The 14,686-nt window shown below is 42.0% G+C and overlaps 1 protein-coding gene across 9 annotated transcripts in view; it reads right to left on the bottom strand.

Moving 5' to 3' along the window:
• Positions 1 to 1,166: 1,166 nt before the first annotated feature.
• LOC122870523 (PC-esterase domain-containing protein 1A-like) overlaps positions 1,167 to 14,686 on the bottom strand; it is a 40,532-nt gene continuing 27,012 nt past the window's right edge. For 6 of the 9 annotated variants that reach the window (XM_044184772.1, XM_044184773.1, XM_044184771.1 and 3 more), the window contains one exon: positions 9,353 to 9,835. In XM_044184772.1, the coding sequence (XP_044040707.1) occupies positions 9,699 to 9,835 (137 nt within the window). In that variant the 3' untranslated portion in view covers positions 9,353 to 9,698. The other 3 variants (XM_044184776.1, XM_044184774.1, XM_044184775.1) reach the window with 3 other exon arrangements.

The following is a 14,686-nucleotide window of genomic DNA, read 5'->3' as shown; positions in this document are numbered from 1 at the left end:
GCCTCAGCCTCCTCAGGAAATAGAGGCGGCTCTGGCCCTTCCTGTAAAGAGCTTGAGTGTTCTTAGCCCAGTCCAGTTTATTGTCTATGTGTATTCCCAGGTACTTTTACTCCTCTACAATGTCCAATCTGACCCCCTGGATGGGGGTGCCTTGGCCCTTCATAGGTCTACAACCAGCTTCTTAGACTTTGTCGCATTGAGCTGCAGATGGTTCTGCTCACACCATGAGACAAAGTTCCCCACCACAGCCCAGTACTCAGTCTCGTCACCACAGCAGAGTCATCAGAAAACTTCTGAAGGTGGCAGAACTCTGTGTGGTAGCTGAAGTCCGTGGTGTAGATGGTGAAGAGGAAGGGAGAGAGGACAGTGCCCTGAGGGGCCCCAGTGCTGCTGACCACGCTGTCCGACACACAGTGCTGCAGATGCACGTGCTGTGGTCTGCCAGTGAGGTAGTCCACAATCCAGGACACAAGGGGGGCATCCTCCTGCATCGCTGCCAGCTTCTCACCCAGCAGGGCTGGCCGGATGGTGTTGAAAGCACTGGAGAAGTCAAAAAACATGATCCTCACCGTGCTTGCCGGCTTGTCCAGGTGGGTGTGGATGCGGTTCAGCAGGAAGATGATGGCGTCCTCAACTCCCAGCCGGGGCTGGTAGGCGAACTGAAGGGGGTCCAGGAGGGGTCTGACCATGGGCCGCAGCTGTTCCAGCACCAGTCGTTGGAGCCACTGGGAACGAGGCAAGATGTCTTCCACAGAACAGGGACCCTTTGAAGACTCAGACTCAGGTTGAAGACATGTTGAAGGACTCCACATAGCTGGGGGGCACAGGCTTTTAGCACCCTGGGGCAAACGGCATCGGGGCCTGCAGCCTTGTTTGAGTGGCGTTTCATCAGCTGTCTTCTCACCTGGTCAGCAGTCATGCACATAGCAGAGGTTACAGGCAGGTTAGGGGGGGAGTCGTCAGTCTGCAGAGGGCCGTTAGCCTGAGAGCCGGTTGACGGGGGAGTAGGACTCTCCCAGGAAGATGGAGGAGGGGGGGAGCAGTGGACTCAGAGGAGTCTGAGGGCAGACAGCAGCTGAGTTAGAGGGGGATGAGCGTTCGTTGGCCCTGTCCAAGCTGCCTTCAACTCCTCTGCTGCCAGTCGGTCTGAAGCCAGTGATGCTCTTCATGCCACTCCAGACCTCTCTCGTGTTGTTTGGGGGGGGGGGGATTAAAGTGGGAATTGATAAACAAAAAATGGAAGGAATGAATGGAAAAACAATCTACACCTCTGTGCTTTCTTCTGGTGCAAATCTCCACCAGAAAATAATCTTGTGTTAGCAGACAAACAACATTCACATAAATTATTTTTGATACTGAAATAAGTGAAGTGAAAAGTCTACTGGATTAATAAATCAGATTTCTAAAAGTTTATCCTCAATGGTCATCTGAGATACCATTACCACTGGAAGGAGTTATGCTTATTAAAACAGTTGAATGACATTTGTATGTTCAGTTCAGTTTTGACCGGTTTCTGATTCTGAGAACAAGGGGTGCAACTTTTGAGGCAAATTGTGTCAATCTGTGACAAAGAAAAAAAATCATTGCACAAATTCATCTTCTCAGAACACGTTATCTGTTCATTACCAAATAATGTATTTGCATTTGGTTATATCCCGAGTTATTCTAAAGGTTTAAATATCTAGAACAAGCTTAATTTGTAATTTCTATTCTTTTATTCGTTTTTTTATTTATTGTTCATTTGTTGTAAAAGACTCATTGCAAGTTATCGCAAACGCGTGATTGCAGTTGTTGCTGCTAAGGGTGGCCCAACCAGTTATTAGGTTAGGGGGCAATCACTTTTTCACACAGGGCCATGTAGGTTTGGATTTTGTTTTCCCTTAATAATAACAACCTTCATTTAAACACTGCATTTTGTGTTTACTTGTGTTATCTTTGACTAATTTTAAATTTGTTTGATGATCTGAAACATTTAAGTGTGACAAACATGCAAAAAAAAAAAGAAATCAGGAAGGGGGCACTTTTTCACACCACTGTAGATACCACTAGAAATGAGAAAAAAAATGTTTAATTATTATTTGGATGCAATGAATCTTTAAAGCGTCATTTCGTGATTAATGACGTTTATCAAAAGCACCAGTTTGGAAGCCAGAAGTCTCAGCATCTGGCCAAATAATCTTTTATTTGCAACAAATCTATCAAGCTCCTCAGATGCTGTATATGATGGTCATTCTGTGCTGTGTGACAGTAACGATCTTTCTTACTTATCTTTAATTGCAAAGAAAGACTGCTGAATCTAGAGATGAAAAAATTATGAAAAACAAATAAATAAGACAGTTTCACTCCCAAGTGCTAATCTATCCAGCATAGAGCTTGTGAAAGGCCCAGCTGTTCCTTTGTTTATTTCTATGCATCACCACATACAGGCTCTCTATCAAACCTCCTCCCTATCAAGGCCAAGAAGAAGAGAGCTGCCTTCACTTTATTAATCAGCTCTGGCTTTAATCATGCATCAATTAGCAGCGTGGCCTAATTGACTATCATCTTAATTGCTCTATCACGCTCCGCCTTGGAGGATCGTCTGCTGCCAGCTTATCGTCTCACTCCTCGATAAGACACACACTTGAAATGCCGTCTGTCCGATTCCTCTCACGTCTGAGCGGATGCCCCAGTGGGGTCTACCGATAACCGAGGCAGGGACTTAAGAGGCAGCCTGACATTTATGGGATGTAATTGAAGATGGGTATGAATCCCCACGCTCCTACATAGATGGATATCAGCCAGCAGCAGATCTGCTGTCCTGCTTCATCAACCTGCGGTGAGACAAGGCTGGAAAGAGGTGAAGAAGGTGATTATTAAATGGGGAAGCTACTGATAAAACAGCAGCTCATACTTGGGGATCTGAGTCTGTTTTCACACACATGGTCTTTGAGTCAGTCTGCTGTGACTCACTGTGAGCAGGACAACATGCTCCTGTCACATCTGTGATGTGTCTGTAGCTGGAAGCTGTGATAATCAACTGCTTTAAAATATATGGAACGTTATTGTCATAAGCTAAAACTGATGCAAAGAGGAAAATCAGTAAAATAAAATAATTGTGTGCACCTTTAAAAAAATTGAAATAATGAAAAATGACTTAGAAAGTTAGAAATACATATAATCTACTTAGAAAAGTAAAAATTAAATATGATGTGGCTGTTATAGTTTAGTTAAGTTAGTTTAAAATAGTAATTTGTTCAGGATAAAATAAAGACAAGAGTGAATAGGCTGGACTATTGCAATTCCTTATTATCAGGCTGCATGTGTACTGACAAGAACTAGGAAAAGACATCATATTTCTCCAATATTAGCACTGGCTCCCTGTAAAATCCAGAATAGAATTTAAAATCCTTCTCCTCACCTACAAAGCTCTTAATGGTCAGGCACTATCGTATCTTAAAGATCTCCTAATACCATATTATCCGACTAGAACACTGCGCTCCCAGAATGCAGGGTTACTTGTGGTTCCTAGAGTCTCCAAAAGTAGAATGGGAGCCAGAGCCTTCAGTTATCAAGCTCCTCTCCTGTGGAATCAGGTCCCAGTTTGGGTTCGGGAGGCACACACCATCTCCACATTTAAGAGTAGGCTTAAGACTTTCCTCTTTGATAAAGTTTGATGAGCTGGACGAGTCCTGAACCATCCCTTAGTTATGCTGCTATAGGCCTAGACTGCCGGGAGACTTCCCATGATGCACTGAGCTCCTCTCTCCTCCTCTCCCTCTCCATCTGTATGCATTTTTATTCCACTGCATGTTACTAACTCAACATCTTCTCTCTCCCGTAGTTTTGTGCTTTCTCGTCTCTCTCCTCTCTCCTTCTGTCGCTTTCAGCAGGTATTTCTGCAGAGTCTGGATCTGTGGTTGTGGGCCACCTGCTGCCCCCGTGTTCCTGCTCGACAACTGCTACTACAGTTGTTATTGGCTCTGTTACTGATGCTGACATTATTTATCCTATAGCTGTCATTCCTGTTATTACTAATTTATTAATATTAACACTACAATTACTATTCTACCATTTAAAAAATAATCTACATGCACTTTGCATTGTGCCTCCCCCCAATTCCCTTCCCTCTCTCTCTCTCTCTCTCTCAAAACCTAACACGGCAGCGGCGGATGGCCGCCCACCTTTGAGTCTGGTTCTGTCCAAGGTTTCTGCCTCTTAAAGGAAGTTTTTCCTTGCCACTGTCACCAAGTGCTTGCTCATGGTGGGATTTGTTGGGTCTCTGTAATTAATATTATAAAGAGTAAGGTCTAGACCTGCTGTGTAGGAAAAGTGAAATGAGATAACTTCTGTTATGAATTGGCGCTATATAAATAAAATTGAATTGAATTGAATAATGTTGGGAGCTCACCACGTGGGTGAACTAAGAGAGTCCTACATGTAGAAACAAAAGCCTGAACAATGAAAAAGCGCCAAAACCCCATCAGGCCTTGCAAATCACACCTGAGTGTGAAATTTGGTTTGAATTTTGCTTTATTTTTGGGAAGAAACAGACCGCTGGGTACTGTTTACTGCTATTTGCTTCTGTGCTTAGCACTGTTGGGATCTACTAGGGCAGGTTTGGTTATTATTATTATTATTAATATGGATTAATAATAACAGGTCACCACAATCGGATCAGGGACCAATAACCAAAACGTGAAAACAGTCTCAAAAAGTGGCTAGCCACTTGAAGTGAATCGGGGGGGGGGGGGTAGAGATGCTGGACGTGACCATGTGGGTGGTTGCCACTTTAAGATCCAAAATGGCGGCATGCCAACAAAGGGGTAAGAACTAAAATGGAGGACGCATGCTACTTGTCCTCATGATGGCGTGGGGCGTAGCTAGGCTAGGCTACCACGCTATCTGGGTTGTTTGAGATGTATGTGTGTGTGGATGTACATGAAGCATGACACAATAATTGTCTTATCACACAGGAACTCGGCAGCCGTGTTACTGGACTTTGGTCTGATAAAGCACCATTATTGGCTTCCACAGTTGCGAAAACTTACGCATGTAAGGGCCCACAGCGGTGCACTGATACAAAATGGAACGTGCTAAACACAAAAACACACAGCAGTAAACAGAATACAGCAGTCTGTTATTTCCCACAGTAAAGCACAACAAAATCACAGCAATGAAGCACAGGTAAAAATAACACAGATATAAATCTCTGCCCAGACACAAGCCACTTACTTGATACCGCTTCTTGATAGCAATTTGACGAGTTCAGTCTGTTTGGAATTATCAAGCGGGAATCTTTTCAAGCTCCGATACTGACGGTGGCTGGGCCCTCAGGTGGCAGCGGAGTCGAGTTGGTGTGGAGGAAACAGGGCGCAGCAGTTATCTTTTCCTCCGTGAAGACAACGGGAAGTCTTCATTCTGCAGGTAGGAGATTGTTATGTGGAGTATAACAGTCTCATTCAGGATTCAAAATGTGTTTAGCCAACACAAAGCAGTCTGTTTCTCGTCCAGCGAGGAGAAATTCAAGCTTAAACCTCACACTCAGGTGTGACTTAATGAATCTGAGGGGATTTGGCGTTGTTTCTCAGTTCAGGCCTTTATTTCAGGCTTTACCTTTTACATACAGGCCGTTCTTTGTTTCCCCACACATGGTAAGACCCAACAGCACATTCCTTTCTTGTCTTGGGCCTTTGCTTGTGTTAGTTTTTCTGCCACTACATGTGAAGCCAATAACTGCACTTTCAGTTAAAAGACCAGTGCCACGACTGTTGAATCCAAGTTCGCTTGCCGGGTTCCTGAGTGGTAAAGGGACAATTATTGTGTCTTGCTGCAGCAAATCTTCTGTACCTTGCTTTGTTTGCCTTTTCCTCTCTTCCTTTTACCTACACGCCTTACGCTCATTTAGAGATTTAAAGTGCAGTTGCCTGTGATTATTGATGTATGTGTTGTAAAAGCAGCTGTGATGGTCAGTTCTCAGATTCAGTCCTTCACTGTTCACCTTATGAACGTAAAATAGTGATTAAATATTAATATTTAATATTGGCATTTTTAAGTGAACAACCCCTTTTTGAGACTGCATCCACAGTTTGGTCCCTGATCCCAGGGTGGTGCTCTGTAATTATTAAATCTTATTAATAATTTTATTGATTAAATTATTAATAAATATCTTTGGTATTTGCTTACAACCAAACTTGCCCTACCAGATTACGAACGATAAATTGGAAGAGTTAAAAGGAATATTAAATGAGTAACATCAACAACAGTAATAACACCACTAATAATTGGCTGTTAAACAATTTACATATCTAAATTAATAAAGGCCTCTTGCAGGCTATATGTAAGACTTTTATAGATCTAAGAGATTATCGATCTATCTATGGAAGATTCTGCGGTTTTGAAATTGTACTGTAATTTTTATTTTTTATACAATTTATACAGTGCATTCAGAAAGTATTCAGACCCCTTCACTTTTTTCACATTTTGTTGTTGCAGCTAAAATCATTTAAATATTTTTTTCCCCCTGATCAGTCTACACTCAATACCCCATAATACGGTGGCCCTGAAAGCTCAACGCACGGCAACTAAATTAAACACATGCAAATAGAAAAAACACAAGCAAATTTAGAAAAAGTGAGAAAACAACCAAATACAGAAACAGAAGCAGCAGACGACAATAGAAACTGTTTCCAGTTTAACGCAAGGTCCACGTACTAGCTTTTTCCAGGCTTTCAACCGAATCTCACGGTCTTCCTTAGTGCCTATTTTCTCAGTTGTTATTTACATATGGAGCTTCAGCCAGGCGATAGCAGGTGGTTGTATATGAAGGGAGGTGGTAACCCCTGTCTCTGTTCAAAAATGGTCTTAGGTGTTGGACGTGAATGTCCTCCTTGATCCTTCCCTGGTTGCCTACTGACTCCTGGTCGATGTCCTTTGACCTCTTCCCAGTGGATGCTGTGAGTGGCTTTGGTCTGGTGATGATGATGATGTCATACACTCCAGTCTTCCTGTTGTGGGTGGTGATGCAACTTGCAATTTGCGCAATTAACGTCTTGTTTGTGTTTATATACATGTCATGTAGATTTTCTACACCTTAAGATGTGTCATTTTGGCGTTAATGTGCCTGTTCTGGTTGTGGCCAATAAAGGACATATATATATTCATGAAGAGGGTTGCATCAATGTGTGTGTGTTGGAAGTGTTGTCATAGAAGCTGAATGACCCCAATAATAATAATAATAATAACCACATTGGCCATTTAACCTGACTGGAAACATTTCAAGAACTGTGAATTAAATGTTCAGTTTCATAGCTCTTGCATAACTGAAAATCCCTGATAAACTAAGAACTTCAATGGTTAGGACAAAGTCATTTGTTTTCTAATGTTCATATGCCGATGTGCCATAAATGTTGTCTTTCAATATGCGATCCTCCCCTCGACTAGCCACTGACAAATTTCACCCCTCCATATCAGTCGCTGGACTAAAACTTGTGCGTATCGCTGAGAAAGTGAGTGAAGGAAGAGAGCCACCTTGACGACGACCTCAATGTCCACTCTTCAAGATTCAAGATCAGTGCCATCTATAATCCACTACTACATTTGTTTTGTATACATTTAGGTGATACGATTTCAGACAAAATCCCTCCATAACATTGTTGACTAGAGCGGTGCTCTGCCTGTCATAGTTTACTTAATCTGTAAACATCTCTGAGCACCAGGATAGTAGAATCTAATTTTCTTTTCTTCTGAAGAAATATTGTGATGCGTGTGTAGCCCACTGCTAAGTACATACCAAAACATTACAGGATCATCAGCATAAAGCGGAATTCCATGTTAAAGATCAGGCATACATGGTTGCTCATACTTGCTGGGCACTCAGCTTTATTAATTGATGGGACAAACATGTGAATGTGCATAGTAACGCCTAGTTACTAGACTGGTAACATTACAAGCAGACACAGATTTGGAAATGATTGTTATTGATACTGAAATTGAATGGGATAAACAGTGCATCATCATCATGATAAAGTTAACTACAGGCACTCACTACAGGTGAGCCATAGCTTAGCCTAATATTTTGGTTTGTGTTCTCCACAACCTGATCAGCTGGGAACAGCAATTGCCAAAAAATGCTGTGCCTCGGACTTCCTTTCTAACACCCTGTTGTCTGTGACAGGTAGTTGCACGTTTATGAAAAAACGAGACGTCTCAAAGCTAGGGTAGGTAATGTATTTCAGAAGCATTTTTTGTTATTTGTTGAAATTCTCTTTACATCCCGACAGCAATCAACAAATCAAATGCTCTGGGGGAAAAAATGAAAAAAATCTGTGGCTGTCACAGGCCCGTAATAATCCCATCCAATCATTTCATTCGGCCTGAATAAATGATTCGCTAGCCTACCTGCCTGTCTACCTACCTACCTGCGCGCACTCTGCCCGTCCACTCATTGTGCATGAAAAAGTGTTTTGGGGGAGTGGCTTTGGAGGGAGGCTTGAAGGGAGGGGGTGGAATTTTCTTGGCTGCATACTTTCAAAATCCAGCTGTTTCTCCTGACATGTTTGTTTTGCTTTTTAAAAAAGGTATTTAAACATTACATCAGATTATGTCGCATTAAGGAGTCTGTTTTTCCATAGCAAAAAACTTTGACACGACTGCAGACTGTACAGAATCCAGCTGGGTATGTTTCATATATTTCCCCTGCCCACTTTCCCTCTGCTGTCCAAGTGGCCTCTGTGCGACGTATGCTGTTACATAATACCAAGGGCTGAGGGGAAGTGGAACTACTAATCAAAACGCAGCTCAAGTTGATATTTGTGCCAAATCTAAAAGAAATTCCCTCAAGGCGTTCCTCAGATATCGCGTTCATGAGAATGGGGCAGACGGACAACCTGAAAACATGATATAAAAACATAAAGCATAGAAACAGAAATATAATAAGACTACTTACACCTGACATTGTTTTCTGTTGTGTGTTCCCCCTTCAAACTCGGGTTGAAGAGAACAATTCTTCCACCATTTTGCATTCTTCTGCTCTGTTTATAAAAACATGTCAAATTGCAAACACAAAAGCCTGATTTGACTGGTGACTTGAAAAACTATCAGGTGAAAAGCACACAGTCCACATTTCTGGGTCAAATGCTGACTAGCTGAACGCGTTGTTCACTGTGTGAACACAGTGTACCTGTGGGTGGCCGGCTGCCTGAGGCTAGAGATCAAGGCATTAGATGAGGAGAGCAGTGGATTAGATTTGGTAGACATGAACCCCTTTGTACAGATGATAGGATTCGACATTGTGGGGGATGAAGTGAAAGAAAGAACAGGGGTAGTGTATGTGAGGAACTACAGCACTGAGTCTTTCCACTAAGGAAGCACAGACAGGAAGAAGAAAATCTTTATTATCACCATTTTGTGTCAAAAACATCATTTAAAACCTAAATTATATTGGTTTTGGAAACATGTAGAAACACTGATCAGTGTATTCTAATGCAGGTATTGTACGTCACTGTGCTTCCAACCAACCTTAATTACTAATCAACAACCAGAAACAGCCTGTGACTTTAAATTCACTTAACCTCCTTTTCCCTTACTTGCCTTATTTCCTAACAAGTTTTCTCGACACCGACAGTGACCCATCATCTGTGAATCATTTTGTTTTGGAAATCACTCAATTAATGTTGTGTCCTTGTGTCCCTGCTGTAATAGGTTTCTGTATCTGCAGCTCACCATCCATATGCATGGTGTCTTGGCGTCACCCAGGGAAGGTGGGGGGGGTATGGGTGAGTCCTGAATTTAGGCCTCCTCCTCCTTATACAGTGATCGTCTGCTTGGAAACGAGGGTGGAGACTGAAACCTCGACCTGGATAGAAAAGACAACAAAACTTAGGCTTTTTTATACTGGCCCATTTGCATTCACAGGGCCCTTTGCAGACACCACGCAAACCCACACGGCCAAGCGGCTGCAGTAAGTATGAATTGGGCTTAAATCTACCTAACCCTTTTGTGAATAGGGTTATGCACAATTTGGCCAAATAAATTCATGTTATGACCAAAGTATCAAACTTCTGCCTTTGTTGACGCATTGCTACATTTCTTGGCATGTTAACATGTCCAAATGTCGATCAGTGGAATAGCATGAAACCATCGGCAGGACTGTTTATCCCATCACCCACACATTTACCCACACAAATGGTAAATGGATTGTACTTATATAGCGCCTTTCTAGTCTTTGACTACTCAAAGCGCTATAGGTACCCATTCATAAAAACACTGCTTCATAGTGCCCCTAGTGGTCAAAAACCCTACAGGGTGCCTTTAATCAGCTGAAACTGATCAAAATGTATTTAAGTTGTCTTGATCTAAGAAACTCAGGAAAAGGCTTGTTAATGCATACAGTAATTTGACTCGAGTGATTCAGGCACAAATGTCCGTTAAACTTTGGACTAGTGTTGGCACTAGAGGAACTTTTCACAGTGGGCCTACAGATGCAGGATTTTTTTCCTTGCAAAGAAAACTATAGAAAGAGCTCACTTTCTGTTTCTGCATGTTTACAGCTACATCCATTTGCATGTCAAGGCCAAACAATCAGTTTTACTAGCTGCCACAGACTGCCATTGAAAAAAAGTAAGAAAACAAAAACGGGTGCCAACACACCTCTGGTGCTTGGTTTCCTAATAAAGTTTCATAGAGTAAACTAACTACAAGTAAGCCACTGTTAAGTAATAATGCCTTGCTCCTGTGTGAAAAAGTCAATGAAAAGTCAGTAAATAGTGAAAAATGGCCATCACAATGTCCCAGGGCGACATCTTCAAATTTCTTGTTTTGTCCGACCAACAGTCCAAAACTCTAACATTAAATTTACAATGATACAAAACGCAGCAAAGCAGCAAATCCTCACAACTGGGAAGCTGCAACCAGTGAATGAAGGCATTTTTGCTTCACATTACAGTTTGAATCCATCTTTGTGGCATCTCTCTCTCTCGCTTGTTTCCTGTCATCTCTCTACTGCCACTGTCTAATAAAGGCATGTAATGCCTCCCCAAAATAAAAAACAACAATATAATTTCTGTTGATTGACTAATTGATCATTTAATTGTTTCAGCACTAGAAGCAGGGACTCTTCCGGAGTTAGGTAACTCTGGTTGTAAGTATTTTTGGTTCCATTGAAGTGAGTTTAGTTAATCAATCAATGCAAAGTAAATACATGTCTTCAGTCAACAGATGAATGGGAGGAGGTTGTGCTGAATTACAACGGCCACTGTGTCATCTCTTCTTAATGTACGAGAACCACAGTGCTTCAGCAAAACTACAGCTGATACTATCATCACAACACAGAAAGCATCATACCTGCACTGAACCTGGAGTCCATCTGTGAGCAGGTGGCTCTGATCGGAAGATGAACTTGCTGCCCCAGCCACAGGTTGGCAGGGGGCAAAGGGTTAGAATCTGTGTTGCTGACCAGTTTCCAGATTAGAAAAACCTCAACCTGAACTACTTTTAATGACATTTTGATCAGAACAATTATACATAAATATGTACTTCTATTTTTCTTGTTCAATATAATGTAGGTTTTAACAGCGCAAGAAACCAAATGGAAAGTGTTTGTGCTGAATGCTGATGGAGTATCAACACCTCTGATAAAAGAGCCCGTCTCACGTGTCATATACACCAAATCAATTCAAGTCCTCCATGAATGACAAAATACAGTAAGCTCTATATTTGACTTTGTGTGCACCTTGTTTGCCGCAGAGAGAGGGACGAGTTAACGAAGCAGACAAGTTGTTCAATGTTACACGTGCACTCCAACAGTTGTAACAGTAAAACACGTGTAGGTAAATGTATATCACAGCTCTCAACTGTGTCTGATCGCCGTAATTTCAGCAATGGAGCTGGCTGCCACCGCCTGCAGTAAAGAGTTTACCAGTCCAGTTTGTTTTGTTTCTAGTTCTGCTGAAATTTCTCTGCATACAAATATCCTCCATCTCAAGTTTAATGGAGAAAAATCAGCCAAGTGTAAATGTTTCTCCTGTAATTGTCCTGCGATAGGTGACTTCACAGTTCAGTTGCTAATTACACTAAAGACTGTCACATTAAAAGGAGGCAGCCAGGGAATACCTTTTTATACTGAGACGAAACCGGGCCCAAATGTTTTCAACCCCAGTGTCTGAACCAGGAAGTCAATATGATAACAAGGCCAAGGCAATGGCATCCTACATGAGCACACATTTTTGATTTCACATAAGCAACTAACAGCAATTGATGACATTGCTACAAATTCCCAACTTGCAGTTTCCTGTTCCTTTAATGTTGGCAAATACAGACTGAGGAGCCGCCCACGGAAACCTGGGAAGGTTTTAGATGAGCAGGGTAGGAAATGTAAAAAAAATAAAACTGAACTGCCCCAGTGGGGAAACTGAGGAACATTTAACACAACTGAAAGTAGACACACTACATAAGCAACAATATGAAAATGCAAGTATTTTATGCTACAGTGTTGGTAGGGTGTATTAAAAAAATAAGTGATATGAGAATATACTAAACACAAATTAGATATAAGGGCAACTTTTGATTGAACCCGTCTACCTCTGATAGTCAAACATGAAGGAATATGTGTTAAAGTTAGTTGACTTACAAACCGCAGCTGAGAAACAAGAGCATGACTTGGTGATTCTTCTCTCTGGCTGACGAAAGGTGAGCAGGAGGCTTTTAGAACTCTCAAAAGGCTCTTTATTAGCTATTGTGAATATCGCCAACAGGTGAGGGCTCTCCTCTGAATGAGGGCTGATTGCTGTACTGATGCAATCAATGGCCCCTGCCGAGTGGGGAGACACGTCTGATTGCCAAGTGCAGCTATAAAAAATATAAAATGCCTGATGGAACAGCAGACACAGGGCTTGTGGGACCTTTATAGGTAGCAGTATTATCTACCAGTGGCTTGTTGATAAAAATGCCTCATGTTTCAAAAATATTGAATTCCTATTTCACAAATGTTTGAAGATGATGAAATTGTGTAGTCATATTTAAGCTTCATTGAGCAATAATGTAAAAATTCTGTCCACATGAAATCAAACTGTTGTGATGAAAGTCACCTGGGGACATTCAAGCCAGAATTCTTTATATAAAACAAATCAGCTGTTTTATTAGCATCATTCACAGAGTGGAGCCTCCTATCTGCACTGTCGACTCCACGCGCAGTGAGTGACAGAGCTAAACTTGAGGGACCAATAAAAATGGGGACTCTTAACTTACTGGGGAGCAGTCTTGTTGGGCCCCAAACTGCCTTCAAAGCCCCAGTCTTTAGCCTCCACACAGTTTCCCTTGACTGGGTGTAGGGACACCGGGCTGGTAGATAAAATCATTTTTCCTTTTACTTCAGCATATTTAAATTACTCTCACATATGCCAATTATGATTAAGTATTTATTTAGGGAACATAATTTCAGATACCTAAAGAATAATTCTCATTTATTACATCTTGGCTCTTATTTTAATAGGTCACTGACCCAAGTAATGTGAAAAAGGTTTTTATGTGAATGTAATATGGACAGCATTGATATTTGGCGTCCAGGTTCTGACCTTGTTACTCCTCACATGGAATCACCAAGCACGGCGCAGACAAGGGGAAAACTGAACTCTGTGGTGGAGGTGGGGCTTTTGAAATACTATATTATCATCTGCGGTGGCGGCAGCCATGGCAGCAAATGTCAGCATAGCTTGCGGGCGAGTGTTGTGGCAGCAGGCATGACAACAAAAGGGCGAGTACAGCAAGTACACCGCCACAATCAAAAGGCTGCGCTGGATATATGTTGCAATGAGAAGAGTGTAGCAGCGAACCTGAGCTTACCGCCTTAACTATGTTACCACCGTTACTAAGATCACAGCGACAACAATGTCAGGCTCAACCAGGTGAGCTAGTGGGGCGCCCCAGTGTAATATGTTCATTGGATAAAGTTATGGTTATGAATACATGATTTGCTGAGAAGCAAATGTTATATGAACAAGGGGTTAAATTGAGTTAAATTGAGTTGCATCCCCTCTGCAGATATAAGGATTTATATTTGTATTAGTATTACATTATCGTCAACGTCAGTAGTTTCACTAGTGTTGCTAGCGGGACTTGCTGAAAAGTTTTAGTGTCCCATTGTGGTCCACATGTCGTTTGGGAAGCTTCCTAGCCTCACGAGAACATGGCACAAATGAGTGAGGAAGAGACATTTGCTCATAGCTATAAGAGCTACAGCAAAACAAAAGTAATCAGGACTAAGTGAATTTGTGGAGGCAAATACTGAAGCAGCACAGAATCAGGACTGACCGTTATGTTATTCAGTGTGCTAGCAATGAAGCATCTCAGTCTTTCCCCTACAGGTATGTGAATATTCACTGTGGCCGTGCAGTCCCTAATGCCACGAGTACGTTTTCTGGTCTTTGGTACAAACTTGTGTTGATTGTGGTTTCTTGCAGAGACAGGGTATGGCCAAACAGAGTGTGAAGGTTGAAACACATTTCTCCGTTCAGAGACGTTCTCGTGGGTTTCAAACCCACCGGCAGAAAGGAACTGAATCAACCAATCAGCATGCTGGTCCACACAACGCATTGTTAAGCTTTGGGACGAGTGCACGTTGACTCCCCTGTTACTACGGTTACCCATAACACCCTTCTCTGCACACGTTCGGAGAGATGTGCATCTTCACAGAAGCGTACTTAAGCTTTCG

The sequence above is a fragment of the Siniperca chuatsi genome, linkage group LG22 (assembly GCF_020085105.1).
Source record: "Siniperca chuatsi isolate FFG_IHB_CAS linkage group LG22, ASM2008510v1, whole genome shotgun sequence".
In the NCBI taxonomy this organism is placed as follows: Eukaryota; Metazoa; Chordata; class Actinopteri; order Centrarchiformes; family Sinipercidae; genus Siniperca; species Siniperca chuatsi.
Note: the sequence above shows the minus strand (reverse complement) of the source record. Positions and strands in the feature narration are given on the sequence as shown.